Genomic DNA, 17,597 nt, shown 5'->3' on the forward strand with positions numbered 1-17,597 from the left:
TCTCCCTATTTCCTTGTATCCAAAGCATGTTTGGATTGTAAAGGTTTCCATTTTCTGCTGCTTGGATTTTCAGGGCTCTGAATGAAAGTAAGCAAGGGACCAGAGAGGACAGCAAACTGAAGGAGAACACAGAAAAGACTGTTAATACACTGACAGTAGAAGAAAAGGAAAGCACTGAGAAAATGGTGCTGGACTTGTCCCACAACAGTGAAACTACAGTCAGTGTTGTAGCTGCTGACAAACCTCTCCAAGAGACCTCAGAGGCCAAAAATGAATAAAAATTTGGTGTGATTTTAATGAACTTACTTGAACAGTGGTGAATGGGAAGGGATGGGCAGGTGGGGTGGGCAGAAGGAAGAAACAAAGCTGCTTTTAGGAATGAATGATTTATTTTCAAAGCACTGGTACCTATGTGAGTGTGTGTATATTAAAGTTATTTAAATGATGGAATAAGTGGTTCCATTATATCGCTGCATCTTTTCTTCTGGATGTTGACAATGGGAAGTTACATTCATATCGGACTAATGAAACAACTCCCTGTGTGTCTACATTACACAGTGTGCTTTGCAGTGGAGACTTGTATTGTTTGCAAACAGAAGCATGGTTGGGGGGGGTGATGTAACTTTTCAACACACAAATTTTGGTGCATTTTTCTAATTTCAATGCATTAAGATTTTCCAGACTGAATGCAACTGCTTTAGAAAAGAAAAAAAAAACAAGATAGAAACTGCTTTGCTTAAAACAGCCACCTGTTTCCTAATACCTCAAAATTAACAAAGGGACATCTCTGCATTTGTTAGTACTGCCTGTTGTCATTATGATTAAAGTAGAGAGACTGCTGGGCAAGGTGGTGAAAGGAGGAAGGAACAAAGTTTTAAAGAAAGGAAAACAAATTGTGCTTAAAATCCCACTGTGGATTTTATTTCTTAAAATACTGTGATTTTTTTTTTTATTATTTTAGTAAATAAAAAAGAGAGAGAGAGTCTTTAATTTCTAGATAATGGTTTGTGAATTGCCATCCTTTATTCCAGGTAAGCTGTTTGTTAGTATTCAACTATAATTTTAGTATTTGATACATTTCATGTGACTGATGTGTGGTTTTGTTTGCCATATGTTTATTTCCTATCAGCTTGAACTGCTGCAAAAATTACATAATTAACTTTCTCATGCAAAATGAGTGGTGGTGTTATTTTTTTCCAAAGGGGAAGGGGACAGGGAAAAGAATTTCTGTGAATATAAAACTTGTTATTTCTGTGTTTAGCATTTTACAAAAATATTTTTTTTTAACTGAAGAACCAAACTAACAGCACAGCTATATGCAGCTTATGGGCCACACATCGGTCCTCATAATTATTCTGTCAATTTTCAAATGAGCATCTATTCATCTCGCACCAGTACTTTCTGTCAAGATTGGTGTCATCATCTCTCTCCCCCCCCCAGTCTGTAGGGTGGGGGTGTGTGCTTTTTTTGTTTTGGTATAGTGGGAGAGAATGATGTCAGTTCTTGCATCTTTTTGCAAGAAGTGAAATAGTTACATACTACATTGAGTTTGGAGAGCTGATGGGAGTTGCTAATTTTTCCCCCTACTCCTTAGCTTTTAGCATGAGGGGAGCAGTATAGAATGAATAGGAATCTACATACCGTGTGGCTGATCCTGCACTTTTTCTTTGGTGGAAACAGCAATTTTGCCCGAATAAGGAATACAGGATCTGGTACCCATGGTATGTTCTAATTTTGAACAAAGAATTTCTTTCCAAAAAGTAGGAAATACTTGACTAAAACCTAGGTTTAGAAATGCATGTGTCTTCGTCTTCGGGGGGGTTTAATTTGGGGGGGGGGAGGAATAAAGAATAAAGAAGCTGCTGAGGAAATGTTGCCCTAGGCAGCTTCAAATAAAATTGATGGCAAAAATTGCATTTGTTGAATTAGTGATATTTGAGAAGCATGGTGTTTTGCTTTTAAAGATTCGTCAGTTGTGGGTTTGCAGGATTTTGGGGGGGGGTGGGGGGGTTGCTTTTTTTTTTTTTGGAGGAGGAGGGAGGGAGCATCATGTAGAAAACACACTGGAGAGAAAATATAAATTTTGTGCCTGCATTTGCTTTTTAATTGGCCTCATTTCAAATGTCTTTAAAAAGTTTCATACCTGGATTGAGTGTTTGTAATAGTTACCAAAAATGAAAAAAAAAAAAGAAACAATTGTGACATGCTTTTATCGCTACTTTATTTTTCAAATAACATGTAAATATTGTAATCCATTGGATTTTGTTTTGCTAACCTGTTAATAAAAATATGGGACCATTATCCTTTTAAGAAGCCTTGAAAGTTTGGGGTTTTTTTTTCCTTTTTCTAAAAATGTATATCTGATATATTGTAGACACGCATTTTAGATGCATTGTTATGTTGACTGTAATGATATAGAATTGAAAATAACATTTTTTTCATTGTTTAATTTATACAAAGGAATTTTTCAGAGTTTGGCAGAAGGAAATAAATAGCAAAGTGCTAACCCATTGGCTTCAGCACTTGGTATTTCCTGACTCTTAAATTACTGCTTTCTGATGGGGAATGCTGAAGTATTGTGCTGAAAGGTTTGTTCTTTTTTTAAAAAAAGGAAATTAAAAAAAAAACCTGTAAAGGTATGTGGAAGGAGAGAGCATCTGCTCCATTAGAGGTATCTGGTCAAGGACCTTTTCAATGCAAAAAGGAATAATAAGACAAGGAGGAAGCCATAAACAAGAACATACAGGGACACAAACCTGACTGACATGATAAGGGAGGCAATGATGAGAATGGACCATGGTCAGTCACACTAAGTGATAAGCCTAATTCCCTTGGCATCCACTCATAGGGCAAGTGCTCCACCTCCCTGACCAGCTTGGGAATGTCCACTGAACTCGCTCCAATTTAGTAACATCTTCCTTGTATTGGGGGGGCCAAAACTGGATGCAGTCTTAACAAGTGCTGAGGGGGGATAATCACTTCCCTCAGTCTACTGGCTATGCTCCTCTTGATACAGACCAGGATACTGTTAGCCTTCATCACTGCCAGGACATACTGCTGACCCATGTTTAGCTTACTGTCTTCCAGGTCCTCTTCAGCAGAGCTACTCCCCAGCCAGTCACTCAGTCCATAGCCTGTATCATTGCGAGGGGCTCTTCCTTCCCAGGTGCAGGACTTGGCAGTTGTCCTTGTTAAATTTCATAAGGCTCCTGGTAGCCCATTCCTCCAGTCTGTCTAGGTCCCTCTGAATGGCAGCCCTACCCTTGAGCATATTGACTGCAGCCCCTGAGTTTGGTGTCATCCACAAATTTGATGAGGTGCATTCTGTCACCTCCACCAGATCACTGATAGAGGCATTACACAGGCCAGGTCCTAGGATAGACCCCTGCAGTACTCCACCTATAACTGGCCTCCAGGTAGAGTATGACCCATTAAACAATACCCTTTGAGCCTGATCATCCACTCAATTTTTCATCCATTTACTAGTCCACCCATCTAGACCATAACATTCCAATATGGATACAAGGATGTGTCCTAGTTTCAGCTGGAATAGAGTTAACTGTCTTCCTAGTAGCTGGTACAGTGCTATGTTTTGAGTTCAGTATGTGAAGAATGTTGATAACACTGATGTTTTCAGTTGCTGCTAGTAGTGTTTAGACTAATGTCAAGGATTTTTCAGCTTCTCATGCCCAGCCAGCGAGAAAGCTGGAGGGGCACAAGAAGTTGGCACAGGACACAGCCAGGGCAGCTGACCCAAAGTGGCCAACGGGGTATTCCATACCATGTGACGTCCCATCCAGTATAGGAACTGGGAAGTGGGGGCGGGGAATCGCCGCTCGGGGACTAGCGGGGTGCCGGTCAGTGGGTGGTGAGCAATTACACTGCGCATCATTTGTACATTCCAATCCTTTCATTATTGCTGTTGTCATTTTATTAGTGTTATCATTATCATTATTCGTTTCTTCTTTTCTGTTCTATTAAACTGTTCTTATCTCAACCCGTGGATTTGCTTCTTTTCCCGATTTTCTCCCCCATCCCACTGGGTGGGGGGGGAGTGAGTGAGCGGCTGCGCGGTGCTTAGTTGCTGGCTGGGGTTAAACCACGACAGGATGCTATGGGAGACAATATCAAAAGCCTTCCTAAAGTCAAGGTATACAGCATCCATTGCTCTCTCCTCATGCACAGATCTATACTTTCCACAACAAAATGACATTGGGTTGGTCAAGTATGGATGACTATTCTGATTCACCTTCTCCTTCACGTGGCCAGGAATAGCTTCCTAGAAGACTTGCTCCGTGATTTTCTCAGGGCCCAAAGTGAGGCTATCTGGCCTATAGTTCCCCAGATCCCCCTTCCTGCCCTTTATGGAGATAGGTGCAACATTTGCCTTTCTCCAGTCACCAGGGACCTCCCCTAATCTCCACAATCTTTCAAAGGTGGTAGGGAGTGGCCTTGTAATAATATCAGCCAATTTTCTTAGCACCCTGAGATGCAGCTCATCTCATCCCATGGACTTGTATGGATTGCATTGTCTCAAAAGATCCCTGAATTGATCTTTCACCACTACTGGTAGTTCCTCTCCTCCTTGAACCCTATCTCTAAGCACAGGGGGCTGGGAGAACTTGTGGCTGAAGACCAAGGCAAAGAAGGCATTGAGTACTTCAGCATTATCTGTACCCATCACTAAATCACCTGCCCCAATCAGAAGTGGGCCCACATTTCCTTGTTTATTCTTTTATTGCTGACCTAGTGGTAGAAGCTCTTCTTGTTGCCCTTTATATCCCTTGCCAGCTTCAACTCTAGTTGGGCTTTGGATTTCCTAACATCATCCCTTCATGCCTGAAGCAATGTTTCTATAATCCTCCTTTGTAGCTTGTCCTCACTTCCACCTCACCTGTTGTCCTGGGTTCAGCTGGGATAGAGTTAATTTTTACAGGAACCTGGGAGGTGGGGGGGGCACAGCCGGGGCAGCTGACCTGAACTAGCCAAGGAGCTATTCCATACCATGTGACATCATGCCCAGTATATAAATGGGGAGCGGGGTAGGGGGAGGGGGCTTTCAACTTTCGGTGGGGGAAGTGGCGGAGCGTCGGGTCCCGGGTGGTGAGCAGTTGCACTGTGCATCACTCTTTTTGTATACTCTTTCATTAGTACCGTCGTTGTTGTTGTAACTTCTCTTTTTTTGTGTGTGTGTTGTCCCAGTAAACTGCCCTTATCTCAACCTTCGAGGTTCCAGTTTTTTTTCTTTTCTCTCCTCCGTCTCCCCCCTATCCCACCGGAGGGGGCGGGAGGAGTGAGCGGCTGCGTGGTCCTTTGTTACCGGCTGGGCTGAAACCACGACAGTCCTTTTTGGCGCCCAACGTGGGGCACGAAGGGTTGAGATAACGACAGATCTGGCCAGAGCGTGTTGAAACAAATTTGTCATACGCATTCCTTATATTAGATAAATAGATGTTAGTCACAATGTTGATTAATTTGTTTACATGGTGGCGTTTTGTAAGTCCTTATATGCTCTATGTATTGCCTGTAGTTACGTTTCTCACCTCTGGGAGAGTGATTGGGATTATCATTGTGCTGTACTGGGCAATGTCGACTTGTGAAATGATTACATCACTGGTCATGAGGTTAAGCTGGTATCTGTATGAGGCAGTGATATCATTTCCATACTTTGGGCACCTTCTACCGGATTTTATTGGTAATTACACCAAATCCATGGGGAAGTCGGGGGGATACTTCCCCCCGTCCGTTCACCTCCCTTCTCTCCTTCCGACTAATTACAACAGCTTTTGAGAATTTTGAATATCCTTGAGATAAGCAAGCCAGTGTGCTGTTAGTGCTATGCCTCCTGAATATGTTTCAGGTCTTGTTTAGGGCTACAAAAAGGCTCTTTAAGAGTACCACCCAGAGATCTGCCCCAAAGCTGGATATTCATGGGTGGCACGGCATGTGGGAGGATATGGGCAGGTATCTAGAGAACTTCTCACCCCCAGTGGCTTGGAAGTTCACTCCCGAACAACTACAGAACCCTCATGAAGTGGTAGAATATTTGAAAGGAAAATGCTGTGGCTATTCCAGAGACGCACAACTCACTGCACTGTGCTGGGCCCTGGCCAGTATCCACTTGCTTGATATTAGGCAGCACCCTCAGGGGGAAAAGGGGGAAAAGATGGAAAACAGGGCAACAGGCACCGTGGCTACCCCAACCCTGACAACAGGTACCATGGCTACCCCTACCCCAGTGACAGGTACTGCAGCTAAACCAGAGAACCAACCTGTGCCAGTATCAGTCGCCCCTGTACAGAAAAAGAAACACACAAAGAAATCAGTTCGCTTAGTGAGAGATGAAGATGAACCGGGGTCATTGCGAGAACAGGAGGAAGAGGCAGAACCTGAAATAATTACCCGATCTCTATCCCTGAGTGAGTTGCGTGACATGCAAAAAGATTTTAGCTGCCACCCAGGTGAGCACATTGTTACCTGGCTGCTCCAATGCTGGGATAATGGGGCTAGTAGTGTGGAATTAGAGGGTAAGGTCTAGGGAAGGGGGCATTGACAAGGCGATTGGGAGAAAACCACAAGTCCTCAGCCTCTGGAGGTGACTTCTGTCAGGTGTAAAGGAAAGATACCCCTTCAAGGATGAAGTTACATGTCACCAAGGCAAGTGGACCACCATGGAGAGAGGTATCCAGTACCTGAGGGAATTAGCCGTGCTGGAGGTGATTTATAATGATCCAGAAAATGCGCAGTCACCCACAGATCCAGATGAAATTTGGGGAAAACACTTAGGGCAGTCTGGTTTCTGTCTGCTAGATGTACAATACCACCTTCTCCCACAAGATTTACACTTCAACAAAACCCAAGCCGGATGCCAATTATTATACAATCTAGTTGCAAGCCCACATACAAAGCAGAGAATCACCCCTATTTGCCCACCAACTGTGGGATTTTGAGATATGTTTAAAGCAGGTTGTTCCCAATCCAAAGCTATTTGCCAGCCTGCGGGAGTCACATATGCTCCTTTTAAATAAAATTGTCCGTTTTCCCTTCTTATCCAATGCCCTCCGTCATTTAAATATTCACAAGGTTCAAGCCCAAACCACCGAAGAAGTGATTCCCTTCGCTCTGTTCCCCCATTAATACGTAAAGACATTTACACATTAACAAGCATATATACACATATAAATCTCAACATAACATTTCCACATACTCACACAAAATCTTTAACATAAAATTTCCAAATATTCTTATCATACAACCTTTCAGCAGCTGCAAAAATGTACCAAGCGCAATTGCGAGGGGGTGCGCTTACCCTTCTCCTGCCTCTTATATACCAGTCATCGACAGGTCCGTCCTGGCTCCCGATACTGGCATGCAGCGGTCACCCCGGATTTGCTCGATCTACCCCCAAGATCGCTGGTGGCTGCTCTATCGGTCAGCAAATCCCCCCTTGTTACCATACAGGGTACCCTCCTCCCGTACGGGGACTCTGCTGCGTGCCAGACGTCTCTGCGCGATTTACCAGCTGCCCCGGCCCATACTTTTACAGGCTCCCTTTGTGAAACATACCGTTTGGTCCGCGGCTTCAGGAGGTCTTTGTCTGCTCCCGCGGTGAGCGGCTGGCAGCGGAGGCTCCTCCGAGGAAAGTGCTCGGGGCGCGCCGAGGGGCGTCCGCTCCGCAGTCGGTCCCGCAGCCGAGCAGAGAGTCTCCTGGCTGGCTCGCCAAACTGACGTGCAGAAACAGACTCCACAATCAGTGAGATTGTAAAGTAGGTATGTTTATTCAGCGCTGGGCAGCACGGGGGGTAGTCCCACCAAAGTCGTGTGTGCCTGACTCGGCAGTTCGCTTCAAATTTATACAGTCAAGTGTTACATATACATGGAGTTTCGCAATACGCCTATACATAGGCATGACCTATCCCTGCTTCATATTAAAATTAGTTCCAAGAAGTCATTTCCCTAAGTTCTTCCCAACTGCGCCTGCGCAGTGCCTCCTTGTGGTGGTCGTTGAGGGTCGTGAAGATGAAGGCTGTATGTCTTCTTTGTGGTGAACTCTTAACCTTCTGTCCCTGCGCAGACTCAGTTGCTCCTTGGCATTTATCCAAATCACAAGGCCGGTCTTGGCTGTTTTTTGGGGTGGACTGCTGCTTCTTATCAGGGACTATCTCCTGCCCCAGCCAGCCTCAACAATGCAAACATTAAACATCACCTCTCATCCCCTTGGGCCATGTCTACCTCTATTGAAATTCCTTTAACTTCATTACAAGCTAGATAATTATTAAACAGTTCCTATCTACATCCATATATCTACTATATCTACTAAGGTTCCTTTGGCTCCCCGTCTCAGTAAAATTGCCCCTTTGGGGAAAGAAGTTTTGTTTGATTTTTTAGAAAAACATAAAGCGCGACCCTCTGTGCCCGGGGTAGACTGGGCTCAGGGAAATTGGTATAATCTGCAGAGCATTGTTGATTGGATGGTCGCTTTACAGGAAGATGCTAGAGTGCGGTCAGGAAAAGGAAAAGCAATTGTCTGTGCCATTCTCGGTGCTAGTCTGGCCGCAGCAGTGGAGGCTAGGGATTGCCACCTCACTGCAGAATCTCAAATTATTGAATCCCTCCAAAACCATGTTTGGTCCCTTCTGGGACAAGTGGCGGGATTAAAAGAACAACTTGAAGCAGAAAAGAACCAAGTGAAACATTTGCAGATTGGTCTTAAGGAGCAGCTCCTTGCGGATACTGTCTGCGAGGAAATTCCTCCAAGATCAGAAATTGGCTACCCCTTTAACAACCTGCAGGCAGCGAAAGAGAGAGTGGAGAAGTTGGAGCTGCCTTCATTGCGACCCTTAGTCAAAACTGAACGTATTTACAATGATGAGCAGGACCAGTTCCACCAAGTTACAACTGAAGAGGTCCCCTATACTGCCACCGAGTTGGCAAGACTAAAAAAGGAATTTGGCCGAACCCCTAAGGAGTCAGAAACGGAGTATGTGTGGAGAGTATTGTTGTTGGGGGGGGACAGCAGATTCTGTTAAGTGAAAAGGAGGCGGAAGGGTATTGGGGACCGGAAATTTTTTGAACTACTGGGGATTACTGTGCCCCCTGGTCTTTAACCCAACGGGCAGCCTATTGGGCGGGGGGTTTGAACCCCTTGGAGAGGGGGGATCCCCTCGTGATTACGGGGACTGTTGATCAATTAGTAGAGAGTGTGCAGAAGGCAGCTTGTCTGCAGATGATGTATGATCGAAAATTGGAGCCTAGGCAGGAGTCCCCGATGATGATGTTGGTGGATCCTGAGCAAATGACTCCCCTTATATGGGGACTCCCTGATTCTCTGAAGCTGATTGGTATACAATTACAAGGAAAGATACAGGCGATGTCCCAGGGCAAGAGTGTTGCGGCTGCTTTAGGAGGATTCATGCCTGATCAGCACTGCCAACCCCCGGATAGGAAAATGTGGACTTGGGGAGAAGTGGCCCAGGAATTGATTAATTATGGGTGCAAGTATGGTCCGGTTAACCTTCCAGCCACCAAAACGGACTCCAGGGGCTTGAGGCGGGTGGAAGTAAATATAGTTCTGCGCCCTGGGAGTGATAAGAGAACATGCCTTGCTAAACTGCCGGGGGGGGGGGGAGAGACATCCTGAACAAATGTAATAGACTGTGGGCAGAGGGATGCCAGAAGGGGATTCCGTGTGACTTAATGGATAGGCTGCCAACAGACAAATTAGAAAAGTTGGTAACAGGGTGGCCTGATAAATCAGCAAATAGAAAAGTGGATTTTGAGAATACTACTCCCAGCGCACCCTCCCTGATTGATTTATCAGAACCAAATGCCACCCAAAAGCTGGCGGGAAACCAGATCCTTCGCCCTTCGATGGTGAGCGGCGGGGCGAAGGTTGGATATGTATCAGACAGCACACTGAAAACGGCCGCGGTGATTTACTAATTACAGGCATTGTGGGGCCAAGACAAGTCCCGGTCACATTTTTGGTAGATACCGGAGCTCAAATTTCAGCTATTGAAACCAGACGCCACTAACTGTGGAATTACACCCTCCAAACAGCAGCTTTTTGTGGCAGATGCATTCAGCATTGTTCAGCCCACAGGCATTAGCAATGGTCAGCCTGCGTTTGCCAGGAGAAGATAGTGCCACTACAGTGACAATGGTTGTGGGGGAGTTTCCACTTAACCTTTTAGGACTCGATGTTTTAAAGGGAAAGACCTGGATTGATAATAAAGGGAGACAGTGGTCATTTGGCTCTCTCACAATAGATATTCGGCTGTTACAAGCCACACCGCTGCTTCCCCCTTCAAAGCTTACAAATGTTAAGCCCTACCCGATACCCTTGGGGGCCAGAGAGGGAATAGCACCTGTATTAGAGGACTTAAAGGGACAAGGCATCGTGATTCCAACCCACTCTCCTTTTAATTCCCTGGTGTGGCCAGTATGAAAACCTAATGGCAAGTGGAGATTGACTGTAGATTATCGCAGACTTAATGCAAATACAGGTCCATTGACAGCTGCGGTACCGAATATTGCTGAGTTTATAGCTACAATCCAGGAACGAGCCCACCCGATTATGGCAACAGTGGATGTTAAAGATATGTTTTTTATGGTCCCCCTGCAAACAGAGGATCAAGACCGCTTTGCATTTACTTGGGAGGGTCAGCAATTTACTTTTACCCAACTCCCACAAGGATACAAGCATTCCCCCACTCTAGCCCATCATGAGTTAGCGCAGGAGCTAGAAGTAATTCAGACAATTCACCAGTATATTGACGACATTCTTGTGGGAGGGGATGAAACAGAAAAAGTTCAGAAAACTCAGGATAATATAATTTCTCACTTGGAAAGCTTGGGGCTGAAAATTCCACCAGAGAAGATACAAACACCCTCAAGCGAAGTAAAGTTTTTAGGAATTTGGTGGAAGGGAGGGAATGACATGTATCCCCCCGATACCCTTCCTCATTGGATCAGATTAAAATGCCAGAGTCAAAAAGGATTGCAGCACGTACTAGATTACTTGTGTTTTGGAGGAAACATATCCCTGATTTTTCAATTATTGCAAGACCCCTGTATGACTTGTTGCGAAAAAGGAGCTCAGTGGGAATGGACTAAACCCCATGAAGAGGCATTGCAGTTGCTGGAGTTTGAAGTGACTGCCCATCAAGCTCTTGGTCCCATTCACCCCACAGACCCTGTCCATATTGAATGGGGATTTGCCAAGAGCGGGCTATCAATACACTTATTCAAAAGGGCCCCAAAGGACCCACTCGACCTATTGGGTTCTATTCTCGCAGTTTTAAGGATGCAGAAAAAAAGATATACTGCTTGGGAGAAAGGTTTGTTTGTAGTCAGTTTAGCCTTGAGAGAGGCTGAACAGACTGTTCAACAACAGCCAATAGTGCTTAGAGGCCCATTTAAGGTAACCAAAACAGTTTTAGCAGGAACTCTGCCCCATGACAGGGTGGCTCAGAGAGCCTCTGTGTGGAAATGGTATGCCCAGATAGAGCATTATTGTGACATTTTTACTGTGTCTGAGGGGGCAGCAAAGATGTTAACCATTCAAGAGGAAACAAGCCCAGACAGAGAAACGCCTGAACTCCCTCCTGTAATACAAGTGGCCGCTCCGTTTTCTGAACAGTTGCAGAATGTTTGGTTTACCGATGCTTCCTCTAAGCGAGAAGGAAAAACTTGGAAATATTGAGCTGTAGCGCTCTGCATAGACGCAGAGGAACAAATAATCACCGAAGGGGAGGGTAGTGCTCAAGGAGGGGAATTAGTTGCAGTATGGAGTGTTTTCCAGCATGAAGCCCAAACTGCCTCTCCTGTCTATATCTATACTGACTCCTATGCCGTATTTAAAGGCTGTACTGAATGGCTTCCATTCTAGGAACAGAATGAGTGGGAGGTCAATAGGATACCTGTATGGCAGAAAGAAAGTGGCAAGATATTCTAACCATTGCTAGACAAGGAAAATTTGCAGTAGCCTGGGTGGCTTCCCATCAACAGGATAGCACCCCTGTTAGCCAGTGGAATGGCAAAGCTGATGAATTGGCCCGATTAGCTCCCCTCCAGAACACCCCAATAGCAGAAGACTGGGAGCGATTGTTAGAATGGCTGCATGTAAAGAGGAAACATTCGGGATCAAAGATCTCTATTGTGAGGCCCAAGCTCGAGGTTGGCCAGTTACTAGGGAAGAATGTAAAACTTGTGTGTCTGCCTGTGAACAATGTCGTACCTGCTTGGAAAGACACCCCATGGAAGGTGACCCCCTACACCTAAGGGAGGGGAAAGGGTTGTGGGAGGCTTGGCAAGTGGACTACATTGTCCTCTTCTGAAAATCAGAAGGAAAGCATTAAGTGTTAGTTGGAGTAGAGATAGTGTCAGGGTTAGTCCAGGCCGAAGGCCTTTGCCAGAGCTACTGGGGAAAACACAGTGAAAGCTTCGAAAGAGTGGTTTGGCACCTTCCCCAAACCACAGTCAATTCAGTCGGATAATGGTTCCCACTTTACTGCTAAAATAGTCCAAGATTGGGTGACCCAGGAGGAATCTCGTGGGTACGCCATACTCCGTATTATCTGCAGGCAAATGGAATTGTGGAAAGAACGAATGGCCTACTGAAATGCTTCCTCAAACCGCATAAGCCCGGATGGGCCGAATGGCTATGGGATGCGGTGACTAGTGTTAACAGTCGTTGGGGAGTAAATGGGTGCCCGAAAATTACAAGCATTTTGCCCGAAGGCCCAACCATTATGCCAGCCCCAGATGGCCCGGATCATCCCAGAAATCCATCACATTTTCCGGGCCAACCAGTCTTAGTTGAACTCCCCACGGTGGGAGCCGTACCTCTGGTACTGGAAACCCCGATGAATAAATATGCTTGGAAAGCAAACGATGCTCATGGAAAAGAACGTAAAATCAACACCAGGTGGATTATTCCATCCTTCTAATAACAATTTGTTTCTGGTTCCTTAGAATGAACTGAGTCTGTTTTTCTTTTCTTTTCCAGGTGAAGACTCTGGAGCCTGCCTGAAGGAATACATGAAACTGTTGATTGTCTGTGTGCTTTTGTCAGTGACTGCTTTGTTAATATTTATAGGATGTTTGGCATACTACCGCAGACATTGTTTGGATGACCATTGTTGCTGCCTTTAATATTTGGGGAAACTCTTGTGCCCCCCCTCTTTGGCTTGGGGTGGCAAAATGAATTTATGGCTCTAGGCCAGCGAGTGGCCAACGCTTTTAACCTGACTAATTGTTGGGTATGTGGGGGCCCTTTAGGATTCGAAGATTTGCTACGGACATCAAAACCAATATCCCCGAAGTGGCTCGTGAGTAACCCTAAGTGACATAACCATTGGTAACAATTCGTTATACTGGAATGAGGAGATAAGACCATGGAAAATCCAAGTTCCAGAAAAGGGGGAATATTGCCTTAATCAGAACGACAGCAATGGAGTTTTTGTGGGACTTAGTGTGTGTAATTGGACGTTCATGTATGGAAATCATTGTATAGTCCCATGGTGTCGACCCATTAGTTGTTCAACTTATAATCACTCTTTTTCCCGTCGAGGGCGACATGTTATGGTGTATGTTGAGCAACACCACTGACGAAAAACTCATCCCTCGCAGGCTAAGTTGGGCATGGGTCAATGAAACCGGAGATAAAAAATGATTTGATAGCTTCTGGTCTAGTACTGATCTCACGGGAGCTGAGATACTAAGGGAATCCAACCCTTTGGCTTATGCCATAAGTGGTATAGCCAACCAGATAGTAACCGTTCAGTGTAACTATAGTAATCTGGTAGGGACATGGAAATGTGATCTTTGGATTAAAGGAAAGAAGTCAAATAATCGAATTAAGCACCCTTTGGGCTTAAAAAATACCACTTATTTTGAAACTCCTTGCAATTTCGATTTAAGACGCAAAGGGAACGGATCCTTTGTAAATGGAACTTGGGCTCTAAAAGGTCATTATTGGATTTGTGGACATCACGCTTATTGAAAATTACCAAATAATTGGAGTGGAACATGTTATGTAGGTTATATACGTCCCTTCTTCTTCCTGTTACCAAATCAAAGTGGAGATGGTTTGGGAATTAAAGTATATGATGACTTACAAAGAACCAAACGATCCATCGATGTTGCATTGGCTGCAGGTAGCACACAGACATGGGGCAAAGATAAGTGGACCCCTCAAGGTATCATACAACATTATGGACCTGCCACCTGGAACCCCAACGAGTGGGTTAGCGGTGCTCGAGAACCTATCTATAATCTAAATCGCATCATCCGGTTACAAGCTGTCCTAGAGATCATTACTAATGAGACAGCCCATGCCCTTGATCTATTGGCAGACCAGGGCATACAAATGTGAACAGCAATATTACAACATCACATGGTTCTTGATTACCTGCTAGCTGAAGAAGGAGGTGTTTGTGGTAAACTAAATGATTCTAACTGTTGCTTAAAAATTGATGACAGCAGGAAAATTGTTAAACAAATTACTGCGGGAATACGAAACCTGGCCCATGTTCCTGTCCAGACATGGAAAGGCTGGGACATTGATATGTTTTCCTGGCTCCCTGGTGGTCCATGGGTTAAGCGAATCCTATTTTACTTGTTGTGTGGTTTTGCCATGTTGTTGTTTTTACCATATATCATTCCACGTTTTATACAATTGATTCAACATGTTGTAACTAATATGCAATTTGTAACTACTGTTTCACCTGATGGTGTTAAACAAGTTCACGCTGTGTGTTGAACCACGCCATCGGTAGTAGGGATTGTATGAAATGCTCTTTTCTGGCCTTTTCTACATAACTATCTTTTCTCAAAACCACCATGGGTCCTGAAGCAATCTTTGAGCCACGGGGTGGTGTGAGAGACTGAATTGTTATCTCGAGCCACTTGTCTCAAAGATCGTTTGCTGTGAGAGACTGAACTGTGAACTATTTATCTCAAGCCATTTGTCTCCGGGAAGGCTTGTTTAAGCAGGACACTCCCCTGTCCAATAAGGACGATTGCCAGGCCACTGAGGCATCCAGGGGAGGAGACAGGCTGGAGCCAGCGAAGCATGCAGGAATGTGGAGACTACCATTGTCATGGAAACTGTACTCTTTGAGATAATGTGCTGGTTTCTGGTGTTGATCACGTGTGATAGACGAAACCTGCAGCGTGTGAACAGTGTGTGAACTGTACATATGTGCATGTATCATTGGACTATGCCCTATAAAAAAACTGTGGAGACAAGCCGTGGTGTGCACCCAAGAATTGAAGACTGAGGACCAACGGGACGCCGCTGGATCCATGGTGGTGATTATCCTTGCAACTCTATCCCGACTGCTTGCTTGATTTCTGCCTTTTTCTTCCATTCTATCCTATCGCTACTATTTTCTACTTTTGATACTTTTGATAATAAAAGCTGTTTTGGGTATATGGCATTTGACCTCGTTTGTGTCTTAATCTCGCTCTTGGGATCATATAGAAACCTTCCCCGACATTGGATCGGGACAGTGTCTTAATCTTGATTTGGGTGCATTCGACTCTCACTCCCCCTTCCGTACCTTCAGAATGGGACAGCATGCGCGAAGGGCTCTCGGATGAGGGTATAAAAAGGGGGGGAGACCAAGCCCCAGGCGTGCACCTGCCACCTGAGGAATCCAGACAGTTACTACCGAGACTCTTTCCTCGCTGGATCCAAGGGTGGTGATACTTACCTCTCCTTTTTCTCTTTCTTCTCTCTCTTTCTTATCCCTTCTCTTCCTGCTACCTTGAGGAGATTGAAGTAGACGGACGCCTGTAATCTTGAGAGCAGACAACAGACGACCCTTTATTGCTAAAACACACACATACTTATAGTCACATATTCTGCAAAGTCACTGTACACGCACACAAGCATAAAATATGATTGGTTATATCAACACTGTACACGCGCACAAACATAAGATATAATTGGTTATACTAACTCTGTACACACGCATAAACATAGGACATAATTGGTTATACCAATTAAAACATGCGAAACTTGTCTCAGTCTAATTGGTCAAGATAAACTGCCGAATTGAGGTTCTTTGTGCCAAGTTCCCTTTATCGTGGAATGCGCACCTGTGTTCTTCTAATTGGTATCTTTCATTTTTGTCTTCTTGTTTATTCTGTTCAAGGCCTTCTAAAGGCATCTGGAATGCTCTTGCGACCGTTAGCTAAATATGTTCCCACAATTCCCCCTTTTTTGTTTTTTGTTAATCAACACAGCCTTACTTGATCCATCAATTAATTCCTAAATACATTGCAACATACAAGGCACACAAATTAAAACACAAAAAAACCCACTACGAGATAAATTAAAACTATCTTAACCAATGATTTAAGAGCAGCTCTATTTTGCAAGGTTGTGTGTCTAATACTATCTACATCTAACAGTAAATCAGATAATACTACACCAATCTGTATTCAGGGATCCCAGAATTTGTGATTCCTGGGGTGGCAATGAGGGTGAGTGCCCGATCCGTGGAAACCAGGCATTCCCATCCATTGAGTCCATGACCTGCTGCACAGGGGTCTCCATCAATAAGTTCTTAAACTTTGTTGATGCCAGTGGAACCCCCTATTAAACCTGTGAAAAAGGGATTGCTTAGTGTTGCTGTACGGAGGCATAAGCAATCTTGTCCGGTCATGTCAGCCTGGGTCATCCAGATGTTTTCTTTGGCTTGCGGCGGTATCCATGACTACGTCCCTCCGAGGACTGTGAAGAAGATGGACCATCCGTACATTCTTGTGTTGTCTTGTTCCGCAAACTCAGCCCAGCAATCGGTAGGTGCCAGCTTTACGTGGGCGTCCCCACAGAGGCAACGATGGCCTTGCCGTACACCAGCCCGATGCTCTTCGGAAAATCCCGGGTATTTGTACATTTGCAGAGGAATGGATTTCAGCACACGTGGCCAGTGGGTGCCAAAATTCGCCTCGGTTGCAACATGGGGAGCCTATGACGCATGCGCTCGCTGGCCAGGCGCGCTGCACGAGCCATAGCCATCCTGTCTGTTGGTTCATGGGCTTTGTGATGAGGTTGCAATGCACAGAGAATCTTGACCTGTTATGTTGGCCAAGGTGACCTACAAGATCTATGAACACAATTAATTAAACACAGTAAAAGCAACATTATACCTAATAAAATACACAAGAATAAAAGAAACCCCGATTTTTAACAAAGATACAAACCAACTCCTAAGTCCCCATCCCGCAGCTAAATGCTCTAAGCCGAAATGGCAGCTTTCTTAATTGCGATAAAACTCTTGCAGCTCCTTCTTGCCTCTGCAGTTCTGTTATCTTGTTTATTAATTGCTCCACTGTCCAAGTTCCTCATGTCCGTTGTTTCTCTGGTGGTTCAAAGTCCATTCATACTGCAGCTGTCACGTACTCCGGTCCACTCATGCTAACTGCGGCCTACTTATGCTAACTCTAAATAATCAGGCTCAAAGAAATGTTCCCCATTTTCCATGAAATCTCCTACAGTTCCCCCCTTTTTTGTTTTTTGTGCAAGCCAAGTTACACGAAATGCTTTTGCAATCATACGTTCAACTATTTTATGATATGTGGTA

At 44.7% G+C, this 17,597-nt stretch overlaps 1 protein-coding gene across 7 annotated transcripts in view; it reads left to right on the top strand.

Moving 5' to 3' along the window:
* Positions 1 to 2,228, top strand: part of LOC121232836 (zinc finger protein 462-like) — a 127,249-nt gene extending 125,021 nt beyond the window's left edge. For all 7 annotated transcript variants that reach the window (XM_041121281.1, XM_041121282.1, XM_041121283.1 and 4 more), the window contains one exon: positions 74 to 2,228. In XM_041121281.1, the coding sequence (XP_040977215.1) occupies positions 74 to 278 (205 nt within the window). In that variant the 3' untranslated portion in view covers positions 279 to 2,228. The remainder of the gene's footprint in view (positions 1 to 73) is intronic.
* The last annotated feature ends 15,369 nt before the right edge of the window (positions 2,229 to 17,597 follow it).

Source organism: Aquila chrysaetos, chromosome W (assembly GCF_900496995.4).
Source record: "Aquila chrysaetos chrysaetos chromosome W, bAquChr1.4, whole genome shotgun sequence".
NCBI classification, from domain to species: Eukaryota; Metazoa; Chordata; class Aves; order Accipitriformes; family Accipitridae; genus Aquila; species Aquila chrysaetos.